Below are 15,895 nucleotides of genomic sequence, written 5' to 3'. Positions count from 1 at the left end.
TACCAAGAGCAGATCTTTTAAAAACTGGTTGAAAATGAGCTGTGGATTGGAAGAAGAGCAAATTAATTAAAAATTTCTAATATGTACATGTAATTAAAAAGCACCTCGGTGCTCCAACAAAATACATCCCAACAAAAAGCCTGCAAAAGATAAATTTCACTTCATTATTCAAGGTGAAAAGATCCTTAGCTTCTTTCCAGTGTAAAATATATTCTTGGGAGATGTACTGTGGGAAGACTGTTTTCTTTGACAGTTTGACTGTACTGCACTGAGGAAGAAAAAGGTTTCAAGTGGCTTTTCTCCACTTTGTTGGCAAGTCAGCTCCTGTATCTCCAAGGATAACAGGAGTGACTGATACACTGAGCAGATGAGCCTTGAAGGATGTGAGGAAAGCTACTATACTGGGATCAATAGCATACCTTTTCCTTCTGTAGCATGCAAACATTTTACCTGACATAGACTAGAAATTCCTCATCTGCTTCTTCCTATTTATTTCTCTTTAGAGAACTTCTAAGTATATTTTCATGCTTGTGGGGAAGTCCATATATATATATTCCATTGGGAAGTCCCTTCTCTGTTTGTTTGGGAAATCAGAGAGAAATTTAGATGTAAGTTTTACATTGATTCTGTTTACATTTACCTGAAATATATACTGCAGTCAGAAAAAATAAGAGTTCTACCAATGACTTGTGAATTACATACAGTGTGCTCCAGACCCTGCTAAGGGGACTTCAGCTGATTAATACAGTATTTTTATGTGTTTTTAATGTTTGTGTGCCCCTTACAGAAAAATGCTTCCAACAAAAATCTGTCTTAAAATGTTTATTGCTCCAAGGTATATATTTTAATGAAGAGAATGAGTTAGGGAATGTATTCAATTGTTTCTTATTTTAACCAGGAGTAATTTCCATTTGATCAAAACTGGAAGGAAACATCATCTGAAAAATGAAACTATAAGACTGATCTTTTTCAGAAGAGGTGATGTTTTGTTCCTGAGACATACTTTGCATATGTACTGCTAATGCAGTGCTGAATCAAACATCAATCCTGTGTAGGGGCAACAGAGCTGATGGTCAAGGAACAGAATCTGCAGGTCTTTCCCCAGGGAATTTTTCATACCTCTTTGGTGCAACCTAACCTATTACATAAGTGAGAATTTGCTCTTCTGAGTATTTTTAATGATCTTCAAGGATTGTATTGTGTTGGCAGGGGTGATTTAGAAGGATTCAGAGGGAATATGGGAGGCCAAAACCAGCCTTCATCTACTGCCATATGTTGGATGGTGCTGTTTGACCATGAAGGTATGTGATCCTTCAAAACATCAGTGATACAACTGCTTTCCAGTACTCATAGATAAATCAACAAAGAATATATATTTTCTTTTCCCTTTTGTATCTATTTTTAAGTAGATTTGAACCTGATGAAAAATAGTGGAATGATTTCACTCTTCTATTCCAAAACCAAGATGAGTAGAAACCAGGGAAACACTGACAGGAAGGGAAGAGCATGCCTTTTCAGATAGCTGACACCTACTGAGACACAGTCTGGAGCAGACCTGGTTTACGATTTGCTCTTCTGTCACTGGAAACAAGAAGAGGGAAGGAAAGATTGTGCTATTTTAGTTGGCACACCAGCATTTGAAGAACTGACTGCAGTTACAAAAGAGAACTACTTAAGATGGTTGCATGGTATCTCTTTTCATCTTCTCAAAAAATCAAAACACACAGTAAGTGAAGTACATTATTAGCTTGGAATGACTTAGATGAGGGCTCCTGGTAGTGAAAGAAAAACTGCATTCGTCGTAGGGACACATTCATTTTAGGGGAGCTGCCTAAAATCCATGTAGTTTCAGCCAAGCCTCATTTGGCCCTTGCCTCTGAATCAGCTCATAGAGGCACACAGTCTGTCATATATTTAGAAAACTTTTTGCTCTACCAGAGAATCCCTCAGGATGTGTCAGTGAATAGTTCTAATGTCTGCTCTACCTGTTCCTGCTAGGAACAAAACACTATACTACTGACAACTCAGTGCATTCCAGATGCAGTATTATTTTCATCTTGGGCTGGTTTGTTGGGGTTTTTAGCTGTTGCTGGTATAGTATCATAGCAAACCTATATTTCTGGAGTATAGAGGCAGCAGTGCTGACCTTCTGGCTCAGAAACCTGTCTTAAAATACAGTCTATAAAAGGGTGCTGTAGATGTCCCAAGAGGGAACACAAGGCAGTGATTCCGTGGAGGAGTTGTGTTGACATCCTCGATGGTGAAAGCACAGCTGGGGCAGTTTAAGAGCAGCAGTCACGTTCCAACAGGGAAGCCAGACTTTTATAATTCACACTATAGTCACCTATTGTTCTGTTTCTTGTTTTCTCAAGATATTTAGACATGTCTCATGGGCAGAAAAGTGAAACATTGGGAGTGCCAGCTCCATGCAGCCATAACACTCCCAGGTACACTGTAAACTTCCTCCTCACAGTTCTGCTCCTGCTATTTCACAACAAAGGTGTAGCTCCTGCCTGTGCTTTTGGTCCTTTCGGGCTGGTAGTGATCAACAGTGTCAAATAACAGTAAAAAAAATACGTTATCTGTGCAAGATAAAATTACTGTCCTTTTTTTAATCCTTTTTTAATGCATCTACGTCTTCTGCATAGTAGGAATCCCTCTGGCTGCTGCTGGTGAAAATTAGCAATGGGTGGAGATGCACCACTGGTGAAAAGGTCTTCCATTCAAGGGCAGACTGGGACAAGCAGTGTTTGGCACTGCTCAGAAACCAGAAGCAGAAATCTGCAAGGCTGCAGCAAAATCCCATCTGGTGCCAGCACAAGCTACTGGCATCCCCTAACAATAGCGGGTTTGCTTCCTGGCCTGCAGACGGTGTCAGCTATGCCAGAGTAAGGGCACTCCACTCCTGCTTTCTGCCACTCACTGTCAATACCATGAGTGCATGCTTTGGGAGTTGGTTTCAGGGAATGTTCTGCAGTTAGAAGGCACTTATGCCAGGATAAGCAGGGATAAAGTTTGTGGCCACAGGCTGAGGGCAGGATTTCAGGTTACATTTCCAGCATGCTTTACCCTTACAGTTACTGCTGCCTGCCTGCTCCTCTGCCTGTGGACTTTGCTTTGTAAGCTGTGATCATACCTCTGTGTGATCAGGATGTGAGCCACATCTGGGAACATTAGGGGTTTAAATGGTTTTTGTCTAATCAAACTACCCCTAAATCAGTTTGTTTCTTTTATTCACTGCCACAGCCATGAATAAAAGCTGTGGAGGGACTTGTGCTGCACCAAGGCTGGAGAGGTACCCCATGTGTGAATGTGTCAATTATGATTTTTAAAAAAGGAATATAAGAGAATAAATGTAAAAATATTGACTCCATGAGCTGCTCATGTTTCATCCCTTCTATCATGATGCTAGGGTAGATTTCTGTTCTGAAAAACTAACAATAGGCCAGTGATAATACACAGGAGATTCAGTGTGTTGAATTCCTAGGACTGCTGGTCCTGGCTTTTAGCAAAACCAGCGGGAGTTTTTACGTATAGTGAGTGTACCTAATATTATGTGAATACTTATTAGTAATTGCATTTATGGTTCAATTTTTTTGAGAATCATGAACAAAGAAACAGCCAAATGCACTTTAACAAAGTGTTATATAATAATTTAAATATTTATAATTAGTAATTTTAAAATAAGTGAGAGCTAACTTTGTACTCGTTTCTACAGTTTTTGCATCATTGCTGATTTTATAAAACTCATGGATGATTGATGGTTTTAGCTCCAGGAGTGCTAGTATCTCTGTCATGAATGTAGGTGACATGCTGACAGACCACATTACATTTTCATTCCTAGCCAAATAATACCAAATTGAGAAGTGAATACCTCATATATGTGTATTAATCTTACTAATAAAGAGCCTGATGGAGTTAGAAGAGTTGAACTGGAATTGTTTTACCATTACTTTTATCCACGTACAGGTCATGGGCAGTGTGTGGATAAGCTAATCCTGGATTGTTTTGTCCAGTTCAGACTTACATATGTAAAACAGGAGGGTTCTTTGCCTTTTCCTCTGTAAAGAGTTTATGCTTTTTGAGTTTTTGCTGTGCAAACTGTCTGTGGGAAGTGTCTGCTCACACCTGTGGGAAATACACAAAGCAAAGTGCCTTTAATTGCTTCTGGAACAGTACAGAGAATTGTTTAGACTAGATTTACTTTTTTGATTTGTGCTTAGAGACAGAGCTGACCTCTGCCAGAACTACAAAGAGCACCCAGCTGAGGCTGTTAACATCTCTTAGGAAACTGTTCAGGAATGAACCTAGCTCACTGCCCAGTGCTGTAGTGATTACAGTAAATCCTCATCTTCTGCTGACTTCAGCAGGGTGTTTGCAGACAGCAGTTCTGATTCAAATGGGATCTCAGACCCCAAAGAATGTAAAACATGTATCAAAATCTACTCATAATAGCAGTTTTCTTTAGCAGCTTTCATTTATAAAATTTCAAACATGTGTTTTTCATTGAAAACAGGACATGTATGAGTGGTCTGCTTGAGGGCAGTGTGAGAAAAAGAAAGCTCCATGTCATATCTGAAAGAGCAGCAGTGCTTTCTTGTCTTTTTCCTCAGGCACTGTGATCTCACCTAGTAGAAGTCAGGTCCCATCACAGAGCTGTGCTCCAGTGTCTGCATCGTCCAGTTAAGTGTCCTTATTTCCCTGGTTCCTATATCAACTGAAGGACTGATACAATCATTTACATTACTGTTTCTGACATTGCTCTTGCAGACAGTATTATGGGCATTGCTACAGTTTCTCTGTAGTTATCTCAATCCTTACCTCCTTTTATTTGGCATCCTTGTCTCCTTGTTTTGTGAATCTCTTATATTGCCCTGTTTCCACACTGCTTCCAAGGTAGTAAAGGTACCTACTGCCCATCCTTTCTGTTGCTGGATATCTGTGGATCTAAAAAGAGATACAATGCTGATGTCATCACTTGTACTGTATTGAAAAATTTTTCGTTGTTTTAAATTATGCATGTATATGGTATGACTGGTGAATGACTGGTGAAGTGCACGTGAGACGGTGCAGAATAGGTATCTCAGTTACAGCTCTGCAGTGGGTAGGTTTGGTCTAGCTCCAGTTCATATGCACATGTATCACAAATGCTGGTACATTAATTAGCAGAGTCTAGTCTAGAAACTACGTATTTAGTACAACGAAGAACAAGGTCTCTCCTTTTGTCCTTAAGGACATAAAAGTAATACAGCTGTCTAATACATGGAGAACCAGCAAGATTACATCTCAAAAACAGACTTTAACCTGTACAGAGGCACATGAGAGCGCTAATTTAGAGAGTGACACAACTTGAAATTTACAAATAAGAGGCTATACAGGTCCCTACAAATATTAACTGATCTCGAAGCCAGATGGAAAATGGCTTCTGGTTTTTGACTTTCTCCCAAACTGCTTATTACAGAAAGAAGTAATTTTTTTCTTTTTTTGGCTGTTATTTGTAAATACAAGTGAAGTATAGTGTGATGGCTAAAGCAACCAAATCACAGAAGCACTCCTTGCTTCTTCTCAAAATGTCTGGTCTGCTTCAAAGGCAATATTCTGCTCATTGCTGCTCTGGTCTGTGCTTCAAAGGCAATATTCTGCTCACTGCCTGGCACTACAGGCAAGACCCAGCTTCTCCTCCCAGCTCACAGGCCCCAGATCTCTGGTGTCTTTCACCAAGCTTAGGGAGTTGCTACCTGTGCAGAGGTAGCACTTTCTGCTCTCTCTTCTGCTCAACACTTCAGGTGTCTTTCTTGGCCACACATCATCTTTTGACAGCATATTGCTTCCTAGAAGCTGTAAACTAGATTAGTTTGAACACCAGAAAATACTTTGACATTTATGAATATAATCATATTTTTACTGTTTTGTCAGTAATACTGTTTACTTTCATCTTAGTTGTCCTTTAAACAGCATCAGTGTGCCTGAGATGTGTGCCTCAGTTTTAACAGGTTATGTTTGTTATTTGAGATTTCCTTTAAAGTGCTGAAGGTGGAGGCTCTGGAATCCTGGCATCTCAGGTCTGAGAAAGTGCCAGGAAATGAGTGACACTGAAGTGTTCGTGTATGGAATGTTTAAGTCAAGCGAGGGATAAAACAAAAACTATGTAAGTGATAGAAGGTGAATGTGACTGTTCAGTACCTTGTTTTTATTATAGCAATAAGGAACTTAGGAAGAGTTACACCATTTTTGTTTTAAATGTACAGCAGTAGTGAAAGTCAGCCTTTTGCTTGGTGCTTGTTCTGTTCACAGGTAGGTGTAGGGGAACACACAGTAACCTCTACATGCTTTGCAAAGAGTTCATAACACATTCATAACCGAGTGCAGTTATATTGCAGAGTACTCTTGCAGATGCAGTTACCATATGGAAAAAGTTTCCCATGCCTAACTAAGGAATATATTTAGGACATTTCAGCCACATAAAGGAAATGAATGTACAGCAGAGGTCAGTGCCCTAGTTGTTCTGTGCCAGAAATTCTTAGAGGTGGTATTTATACTGAAGTATGCATTATCTATAGCATGTTTATAAATATGTCTGCTAACTCTATACAACATTTCTGCTTGTAGAAACTCTTATAATAACATATACCCCAGGGTTTCATTTATCCTTCTTCCAGCCTCATTGTTCTTTTTTCTTTATAATTAATTGTCCAAAACTGCCATCTTAAGTTTTGTTCTTTTCTCTTGTTCTTTTTTGTTCCTCTCTGCTCCCTCCCCAGATTATTGCAAGTCATTGTGCACTAAATATAGTTCTGCTTTCTGCTTTCCAGATGCTGGGAGCTTGGCTGACATCCTTATAGCATTCCAGACTAATTCTCTCTCTGTCACACTCACAGACATCTATTCAAAACAAATTTATTGAGCTCAATGTATCAAGAAAATTCTTATAGTTTTCTTTGTAGAATACAGATTAATATTTAGTAAAAGTTACTCATGTTAAATTTTTGCTGGCTTTATATTCAGTTGCTGTACCCCATATTCATTGTTGTGATGGCTCAATATATGGTTCTTGCTGACTTACATATTTCATAAAAGATTTAATCTCTGTACACATGTTACTGTGTATTTCAATTATTTAAGTCTGATATAGACAGACAAATTTCATTTCTGGTTTAGCTGTAGTACAGTGGAATATCAGGACCAGATTCAGGGGTGTTTTGGCCCAAAATGCAGAAGTTCCACACCAAAAGTCAGGAGAGTGGGAAAGTATATACAATTTGAAAAACAGCTGTAGAAACAGTTTGGATGTGATTATAAACTTATTACAGCTATCCAAGTCAACACTTATTTTCAGGAAAATTAAGTTTCTGCTCTATTTCTTTTGTGAGCTGGTTCTGGTATGCTCATAAGAGCTTCCCACCAGGCAAATGACTGTTTTGGTAATGGTAAGTAGCTCCCATATAGGGTATGTAGTACTCCTAGCTTATAAAGCAGTTTGGACTAGGAAAAGACACAGAACAAATCTGTAGTTTTCATTTATCAACAATTAGTAATGTCTTGCACCAGTGCAGTATTTTTTAATTGGAAGGATCCCAATTTCAGGTCCATATTTACACTGAAATTCACTAGAACCAGTGTATTTGGATCCTTTGTGCACTATTGAAATGCAGCTGTGGTACAACATGGCAAGTGTTTAGGGCAGGAAGCAAGGAAATTATGTCTTATAAAATTGCAGTGGGAATTGATTGGCAAAGCATATTTACCCTGAAGATGGGGCTGTACCACCAAACATTGGGCAATCCTGGTTGGTGCTTTGGCACAGTAATTCAATACAAATGCAAAGAACTATTAGATGTGAGACTTGGGTTAAATATCTCTGCAATGTTTTGTAGACTGCCTCAAATCTGTGTAGGCCACGGCTTATTCTCCCTCCAGACAGCACTCTGTTCCCCCTCAGAATATTGCCTTGGAGAAGACTGAGCCCTCTTCCACCACTAACCCTCTTCCTGCAGCATCTGCTCCTGAGAATTGCAACGGCCTAGCTGTGAGAAGGGCTGAGAAAAACAGAGTGCTCTGGCTCTGTGCCATTGCTTCATTTCCATAGTGCTTACTTAATGTCATAAACATACAAAGTCTACAAAACATCGGCAAAGTTGTGAGGCCAGATAAAATCTGGTTCCTGGGATCTGTATGAGGCTGATGAGAAGCAGCTTCCCTGGTGGTTTCCTGCCCTTGGGATTCCAGAGGAACCATGGTCCCAGGTGCTGCTGCCAGGGCTGCCCCGTGGCATCTCACACATAAATATTAGTATCAGCCTGTCACTTGCTGTGCACCCACTTCCAAAGAGACTGCAACAGTCCCCACCCAGAGTCTCTCACAACACAAGGAGCGTGTCATTCAAACCAGAAAGTAGCTGCAGTTCAACACAGGGCTGGTGGGAAAGGATCATGCAGAACATGTTACAAAAGCTGTCCTGGCATCCCGCTCTGCTGAAGACTGGCTGGGAGAGGCTGAAGGCGATGGTTGTTCTCGGAGCCTAACAAGGGGCCACATTGTTCCTGGGCCTATCAGTTGGTTTCTGATTCACCCGCAGCCAATGTGCCGTGATCAGATCACAGCTGGCCCAAGGATACCCTTTCCAGTGCATTTAGTGCTTGGAACAGCCCCAGGTTTCAGGAACACATGGTGAGGAGGAGGGGACAGCTGTGAGACAGAGAAGGGAGCTGATTTTTTGCCTTCTCTCAAGATGAGTTTTTCTTTCATAATTTGATTGTGTTAATATCATTCCAGGTAGTAAAATTAATTTGGAGCCTATGTAGATCTGGATGAAGGGCAGACAGAGGGAGAGGTGGGTGGAGGAGGCAGCAGTTGCCTGCTGACTTGCACCAGCAGTGCCCTCTCTCACTGGTCAGCTGTGCAACTGCTCGTGACAGATCATAGATTGATCCCACTGGATCAGCCTGTCTTTTCTTTCTGCTCCAAGCTCTGAGATAGCTTTATTTGTCTCTCTCCTGGAAGTTATATAGCTGCTACGTCCCAGTGGGTGTATCTGGCAGTAGCTGAGCTTCCTTGTATATGAGTAGTGACTGACTTCATGGTGAGAGAGGGGAATGTCCTGAGTGTGACAGGGCACAGAGCGAGACTAAGTTCCAGAGGCAAACCTTTTCATTCATCATTGCAGCACAGTGCTTCTGAGTGATTCCTGACTTTTTGTTCCAATTCCCTCTTAAGCAATAACACACCATTCCTCACCTCCTATCTTAAGTGTCTCTGGGTTTTGTAATCAGTTTTGCTGTTTCACCTAGAAGTGGCTGCAATTCAGGGAGGAATGAACTGATGCCTGCCGGTTTACAGATCCTTAAATCTGTAATCTCCTTGTCATCCTGCAAGTCCTTCAATTCCCAGCAAGAATTTTCATCTCTCCTTCCCGATCTTCCAAAGCCAGCATGAGAAAGGCAAATAAATAGAAGTGGCATGTGCTGTCATCTCTGCTCCACTGCAGAATGTCAGTAATAAACTACACCTTGTCAGGGAAATCTGTAATTCTCTACCTACAGTAGAGAATTTCTAGGCCTATAAAGTACTTAAATGCTTGAGAAAATTGATCTGTTAATCAACAAAGGTAATAAGCCAGCATTTTTTCTCCTTCCCTTTACAGGGCCCCAATCCTATAAAGAGTCATAGAAGCCAAACATTGAAAAAGACCTGCAGTGTAATTGAGTCCATCTCCTAGTAGTGTGGGGGTGTTCTGTACTACAGATTTTTATTGTTGTGTCAGCCTGGTTTTAAATGACCTTTGCAAAATGATTTATGCATTTTCTGGAAATATTATGCTTAGCCTAACACATCCCAACATTTTGAAGGTTTTCCTGATACACTTATCTAATTGGTTACCATAAAAGTTAATCCAGTTTATTTCAGTTAAACCTTTCCTCTTCTGCATCATAGTTCATTCTACTGAAAAAACAATTCCCTTTTCCTTTAAAGGGGCTAGTGGGACAGCAAGTCTGCTGTTTGGCCCGGCTGCAGTCAGATCTCATTTTTCAACCCCACCCTTCCTCTTCTCTGAGAAGGAGGGGCAGTCTTCATATTTTCCCTTTAAGCTGAACTATGAAAAATAACTGTTTGCCAAGATCTTTCACCTTGGCCGTATACCCTCACAGATGTTTTCTGCAGCATAAACAAAGCAGCAAAGAATGTTGAGGCACGAGGGAGTCACAATAGTTGGGATGGGAGAGATCAGGCTGGAGAATTATGACTCCAGCCACTTGGCTGTAGTTTGCCTTTCAGAAATGCACAAGAGCTGCTCCCACTTCTCAAGGAGCAGAGCCTGCTGTAAAATCATCCACAGCTTGATATAACATGAGCTTTCAGCCATGCAGTCTAAGCATATGTAATGCACACATCACCACTACAGTGCAAATTAAGAATAGTGATAAATCTGACTGGCAAGACCAAGTTCTCAGTTGTTCTTCAGCCATCTCCCTGCTTAGAGAGAGATGGTGGCAGCCATTGCAATTGGGAGAATACGAAAAATTGTGGGAAGAATTGTGTTGTGCGTTATACCAAATGAATGGCAAAATCTGACTTCACACCCCAGGGCTTAAATTATAGTAATTGGTAATAAATGGTAATAGCATCCAGAACTTCACAGTTTTATCATGGCCTTTGCCAGCTCCAAGTGTCTTTTGACTACAGCTGTGTCAGTGAAACAGAGGATAGGTCTTGAGTATCACAGCTTTATCATGTAAGAGAATTTGCTGAAGCAAGTGAAACATTCTGAATTTTGTTGGGGCACAATGTCACTTTGTCTATTCTGCCATGTTTTTGACCAATTGAAATGTTCAGATGACTGTTTAGTAAGTTCCTGCTACAGATTTTGAAGGGAATCCATTTGGACAAAATAAAGGCAAGATTTGTTAGGACTGGCAACTTATATGAAAACAAGGAGATACTCTTCCTGAAACAAGTATTTCTAACTGATTGAACACAATGCACAGCTATGAGTTCTGTAAGACCCTGATGAGATTCTAACTGGTGACAGTAATGTGGCTGTTCACCTAAGCTTCACTGTTGACTCAAAATACTACTTTGAGCCATTGGAAAAGTTTCTTACTGTAAACAAGTTTAGTTCTTAGCAGCCTTGAAAGGAAATTCATAATTACCACTGCAAACCACCTGGCGCAGATGAAAAGCATCAGGAGTCTGGGCAATACTTAAGCAATTGAAGGTTTGGGAGGGAACTTCAAAACCTCCTGTTGTTATATATGAATCACAAAGAACATACTGGTTGTGTTTGAGTATATCCCAGAGGATCAGTTCATGAGCCCTTCTGTATATTCTGGTGGGTTGAGAGGCACCAAAACAAAGGAGACCATGGTTGGAAAGATTTACATATTAAGGAAAAGAGTGTGGAATGTATGTATTATGTGTAGTAAGATTGTGGAACTAATGGTTTATGACAGGGATACAACTATGGAATTAATGTGATTTGGCAGGCAGGCATTAATATGGAATGGACAATTTTGGAGGAAGCAGAACAGGGATGCAAAAGACTAACTGAAGCTAGGCTCTTGCATATGGAGAGAAGGCTTCTTACATATATATGCAAGAGTGAACAGAGTTTATCCCTATGTATTAATAGGAAGTAGATAAAGATTTTTATTTGTATTTGTAGGGTGGAAGAAGCTTTTACTCTCTATTGACTTGGCATGAAGAGGCCTTTTGAGCATACATCCTTCTGTTTTGTGTGGCTATGATTTAACTGTTGTCATACTTTCATTGTTTAGACCTCCTAAACATATTTAAGTTTTTCTATGGAGAAAACTGAGATTAATATGTTTATGACTATCAAAAGTATTGAAGATAAATCTAATTATTGTGTATACCAGATCCCAAGATCTACTGCTCTAAGTACTCTCAAGCATCCTGCCTGCTTAAAGGGTGATGAAGTTGGTTCATGTCTCATGGAGGTCCCAGAACTCACTGGCAGTTCTAGTGTTAGGGTTGTATCAGCCAAAGTTCCTGAGAAACAGACCCTGTTAAAAACATCACTACATTTTTCAAAATTATCTCATTCTTTAAGTATTTTTCTGTGCCTGTGTAAGGTCTCATGTTAAGATTCAGACTCTTTCTCAGCTTCTCAGTATTTGTTTAAGCTAATATACAAGAGAAAATAATCTCTGAAATGTTATTTGTAGTCATTTGGAAGTCCACATCAGTACATGTCACACTGATGTAAACTGGTTAGGGCTTTTTCAAGGAAAAGAATTTCTTCAGCACATTGGTAGCTCCAGGTGATACACTGTGATTCTTAGATCAAGCTCCATTTGTTCACTGTGAGTTCAGCTGTTCTCCTGGCAGTTTTTAGAGAACATAATTTGTTCAGAGACATCTCATGTTTGCTGATGGAGAAGTTCTCACCTGGGACCAGCATACTCCTGGCTCTCCCTATGTCCAACTAATACATACACTTCTGTGCTAAAAGCACGGAATGTACAGAGATTATGAGAGGGATTAAAGGGATGGCAGAGATACGGTTGTAGCAGTGGGCGAGCTGGTTCTGAACTGGGAGGAAGAAATGTGTGTGCCAAGAACAAACCAGCAAAGAGCTATGGATGAATGAAGTGTGGCAGAACTGTGCAAATGGTGTTCTTGTGGAAAGGATTTTGTCTGTCCTGTTTATATTTCTACTATGTGTGCCAGCCTATATAGAAATGTCCCCCCTGAATTATCAGCTTTTCCATGACTCCAGCATGTTCCTGCAGCCAGTCCAGTCTGGGATCTGTTTTCCTGGGTAGTGGAAGAGTACAGACTCTTCTGGTCTCTTTAGTGTTGGAAGCAGCTAAATATAATTGTCTTGAAAGCAGGAAACAAAATGTGGAGGTATATGCCAGCCTGTAACTCAGCCACAAACCTACCCTCTTTGAGCAATACCTCGCTCTCTCACCACTGCTATAAAAGAGTGGCACAAGAATACTGCAGGAGACTAACACCTTTTCTTGGCTGGAGCCTTGGTTGCATAAGGAAATTGAGCAGAATCACCATTCTGTAATTACTACCACCTCATAAGCAGTTTTTCACAATACCTCTGCCATTCAGTCTCTTCAAAAGAAGGCTTTACATGTAGGTGTGGAAGGCCTCCACTCAGACACTTAGTTTGCTCCACATAAACCATTCCAACCATTCCAGCTTGGTACATGTTACCAGCCATGACGTCTCACCCTACAAGGTCCTTTCAAAACATGGTTTGTCAGCTCAGCTCTGGGATCCAAGAGACATAGCATCATAGAAATGTAGGTTAAGGAGGGACCTCTGGAGGTCTCTATTCCAACATCCTGATAAAAGCAGAACTGTTGCCAGCACTTAACAGGTCAGCTGTGATTTTGTCTAGCCAAGTCATGAAACTATGCAAGGATGGGGATTGCACAACTTCTCTGAGTAACCCATTCCAACACTGTACTGCTCACTCTGTGAAAAGGTTTTTTCCAGTGCTCAATGCAAACACAGTAGGAGATCCTCCACGCTTATACTGACAGATCTGAAAGATCCACAGGTGGGTTAAGACATACCTGATCCTCTGAAGTTCACATCCATCTCTCACCACCCTAACTCTGCCATCTTCTTTTGCTGCTTTCACCAGCAAAAAATTACAGCTACGTGTCACATAGCAAACAGGCACAGGCAACTAAAAACTGGACCTGAAAGCTGATGAGCACTATCCAGATAAAAGGTTGTTCACATGGACATTTTTTGCACTTACTGATGGTAAAATTACATTATTGAAAAGACCCTCAATAAAACCAAGGATGACCTGTATAACACTAGCCACAGACTCTTCTCTAGTCACTGTGCCCTAAACACAATGGCTTATATCTGACTTAGGGAATTCCCATAAAGCTGCAATTTGAGGATGTTAAGAAATAGAGAATATGAGAGTACTTTGGCATTGCACTATAATTTGGCAGCAGCCTTTTTGAGGAGCCACATACCGGGTTTGATGGAACAATACTCATATTGCTTGTAGCTGCTGTGAACCTTAGTAATTTTATGTCTTTGGGAGAAAGGTGTTAAATGTCAGCCACTCCTCACAGTGTAGAATAGCACAAAGCAGTCCTGCATAGCCCTAGGTTATGTCTATTACTAATGATTTGCAGAATCCAATACAAAACACAGCAGTGAGTCTTCTTCATTTTTCTGATTGCATGTGCAGACATTGGAGTTGCTCCTGTGCTGTCTTTATGTGTGCAAAAAGCTTTGCTGGAATTTCAAAATTATTTCCCTTGCAGCTCTAGTTTCTTACTAGAAAGAAATAATCTTGAGAGCTGATAATAGCAACTGAAAGTGGTTTTGCCTTCTTGTCACCTGTCCCACTCCACTGTTAGACACCATAAACTGTCACCACAAAATTTTTGACTAATTAATCTATTGCTTCTTTACGTACTAAAAAGAGTCTTCATTTTTGTACCAGTAAGTTTTCCTTTTCTATACCCTTAAAAATAAAATCACTTTCCTTTCATGTCCAAAACATATTTCTGAAGAAGCAACTTTAAAATTGTTCTCAAGATGATCCCTGGTTGAATCATCAGCACTGCTTTCTGCTTCACCCTGTGCTCTCCCTGGAGTTCTCTCAGTCACATACCTGACCTGAGCCTAATTAGTTTGTGAGAGCTAGAAAGTTTGCCGCCCGCGATGTGGCTGTGGGCCAGACAGGCAGAGTTCTCTGTGCCTGGTACTGTAATTGTTGTGAAACCTTGCTTGATGGACAGAAAGTTATTCTGTTGTTTGGATTTTTTTTTCCCCCACAAATGTCCTGGAAATATGCAGGAGCGCAGTTAGAAGCTCAGAGATTCGACTCTTTACAGGCCATGGTACCAGAAAGATCTTATGTCCTTAACATTGCTGGGAACCAAAGTGGATTAAGAGGACTTTCATGTTGAAGAATATTTTTTTAAAACTTTACACATTTTGTCCTGCTTTTACAAAAGTCCATATTATTTTGTAATTTCTGTTTGTGACTCTTGTCTCACAGCAGAACCTTTATTAGGTCCTGAAGAACAGTGTTTATGTTGCTAGAACAACAGGACTTATTACTGTGCTTCTCTTTACCAAAATAAGGGGCTCATTTTGCAACATGACCTCTTATAATCAGTCATCACAAATAGTCCTGTTGACTTCTTCAAGGCTGCTTGTGTCTGTAAGGATTAGTACTGCTCTTTGTGGAGCCCTAGAACTCAAGTGTGGTAGGGAAGAACCCTTCTGCCATGACAGGAGGCATGGAATGGGCCACCAGTCTTTCCCATGCCACTGCACAGCAGAGGAACAAAGTGCAGCCTGGTGGTGTGGGCCACTTCATTAGTATCTTGCTTAACCATGTCTATTTCCTTCCCTCTACTAAGGACATGTGGATTTTTCCAAAGTATGTGCAGTAAATGTGTTCTTGTTCACGTGGTTATTGTGGCACTGTAATCTTCTCTCCCTCCTGAATTATCAGTTTCAATATCATTTTTCATTTTTGCTGGGGCAATGCAGCACTTGGAAAATGAGGGCCTAGAAGGCATGTAAGAGCCAGGCATTGCATGCACAGGCTCTGTGCAGCATCCACAATGTAGTTCTACCAGTTTGTCTCACACTTAGCTAGTCTTGCTCTTACAGTCTGGAGTTCTCAGCTTTGCTACTCATGTACCCTGGTCCTGGGTTGCAGTGTACTTGTTTGTCTAGTCCTTGTGTTCTATCAGGCAGGTACCCATTCAACACACTCCTGAATCTACTGATGCCTAGTCCTCGCTTTCTAGGCCTAAATATCTGCCAGAATCGCCATGCAATTTACCCAGTCAGACTGTCAAGTCTTTCATCAGTCAGACCCTTAAATGATGCTCTAAAAATATCCCATGAATTTCACAATGACTTGTAC

The 15,895-nt window shown here is 40.6% G+C and overlaps 1 protein-coding gene and 1 long non-coding RNA gene across 23 annotated transcripts in view; one reads left to right on the top strand and one right to left on the bottom strand.

Annotated features, from left to right (window-relative positions):
* Positions 1-15,895, top strand: part of RAD51B (RAD51 paralog B) — a 452,264-nt gene that overhangs the window by 354,897 nt on the left and 81,472 nt on the right. Inside the window, exon 13 of one of the 18 annotated variants that reach the window (XM_085582081.1) lies at positions 1,210-15,895. The exons of the other annotated variants lie outside the window; for them this stretch is intronic. Within the exon in view, the coding sequence (XP_085438207.1) occupies positions 1,210-1,220 (11 nt within the window). The 3' untranslated portion in view covers positions 1,221-15,895. The remainder of the gene's footprint in view (positions 1-1,209) is intronic. 18 annotated transcript variants of the gene reach the window in all.
* LOC146767336 (uncharacterized) overlaps positions 1-15,895 on the bottom strand; it is a 130,497-nt gene that overhangs the window by 63,014 nt on the left and 51,588 nt on the right. For 4 of the 5 annotated variants that reach the window (XR_014956034.1, XR_014956035.1, XR_014956037.1 and 1 more), the window contains one exon: positions 1-4,947. This exon is cut by the window's left edge. This is a non-coding gene — a long non-coding RNA (uncharacterized LOC146767336). The remainder of the gene's footprint in view (positions 4,948-15,895) is intronic. The other variant, XR_014956038.1, reaches the window with a different exon arrangement.

This window comes from Lonchura striata, chromosome 5 (assembly GCF_050655825.1).
Source record: "Lonchura striata isolate lonStrDom1 chromosome 5, ASM5065582v1, whole genome shotgun sequence".
Lineage (NCBI taxonomy): Eukaryota > Metazoa > Chordata > Aves > Passeriformes > Estrildidae > Lonchura > Lonchura striata.
Note: the sequence above shows the minus strand (reverse complement) of the source record. Positions and strands in the feature narration are given on the sequence as shown.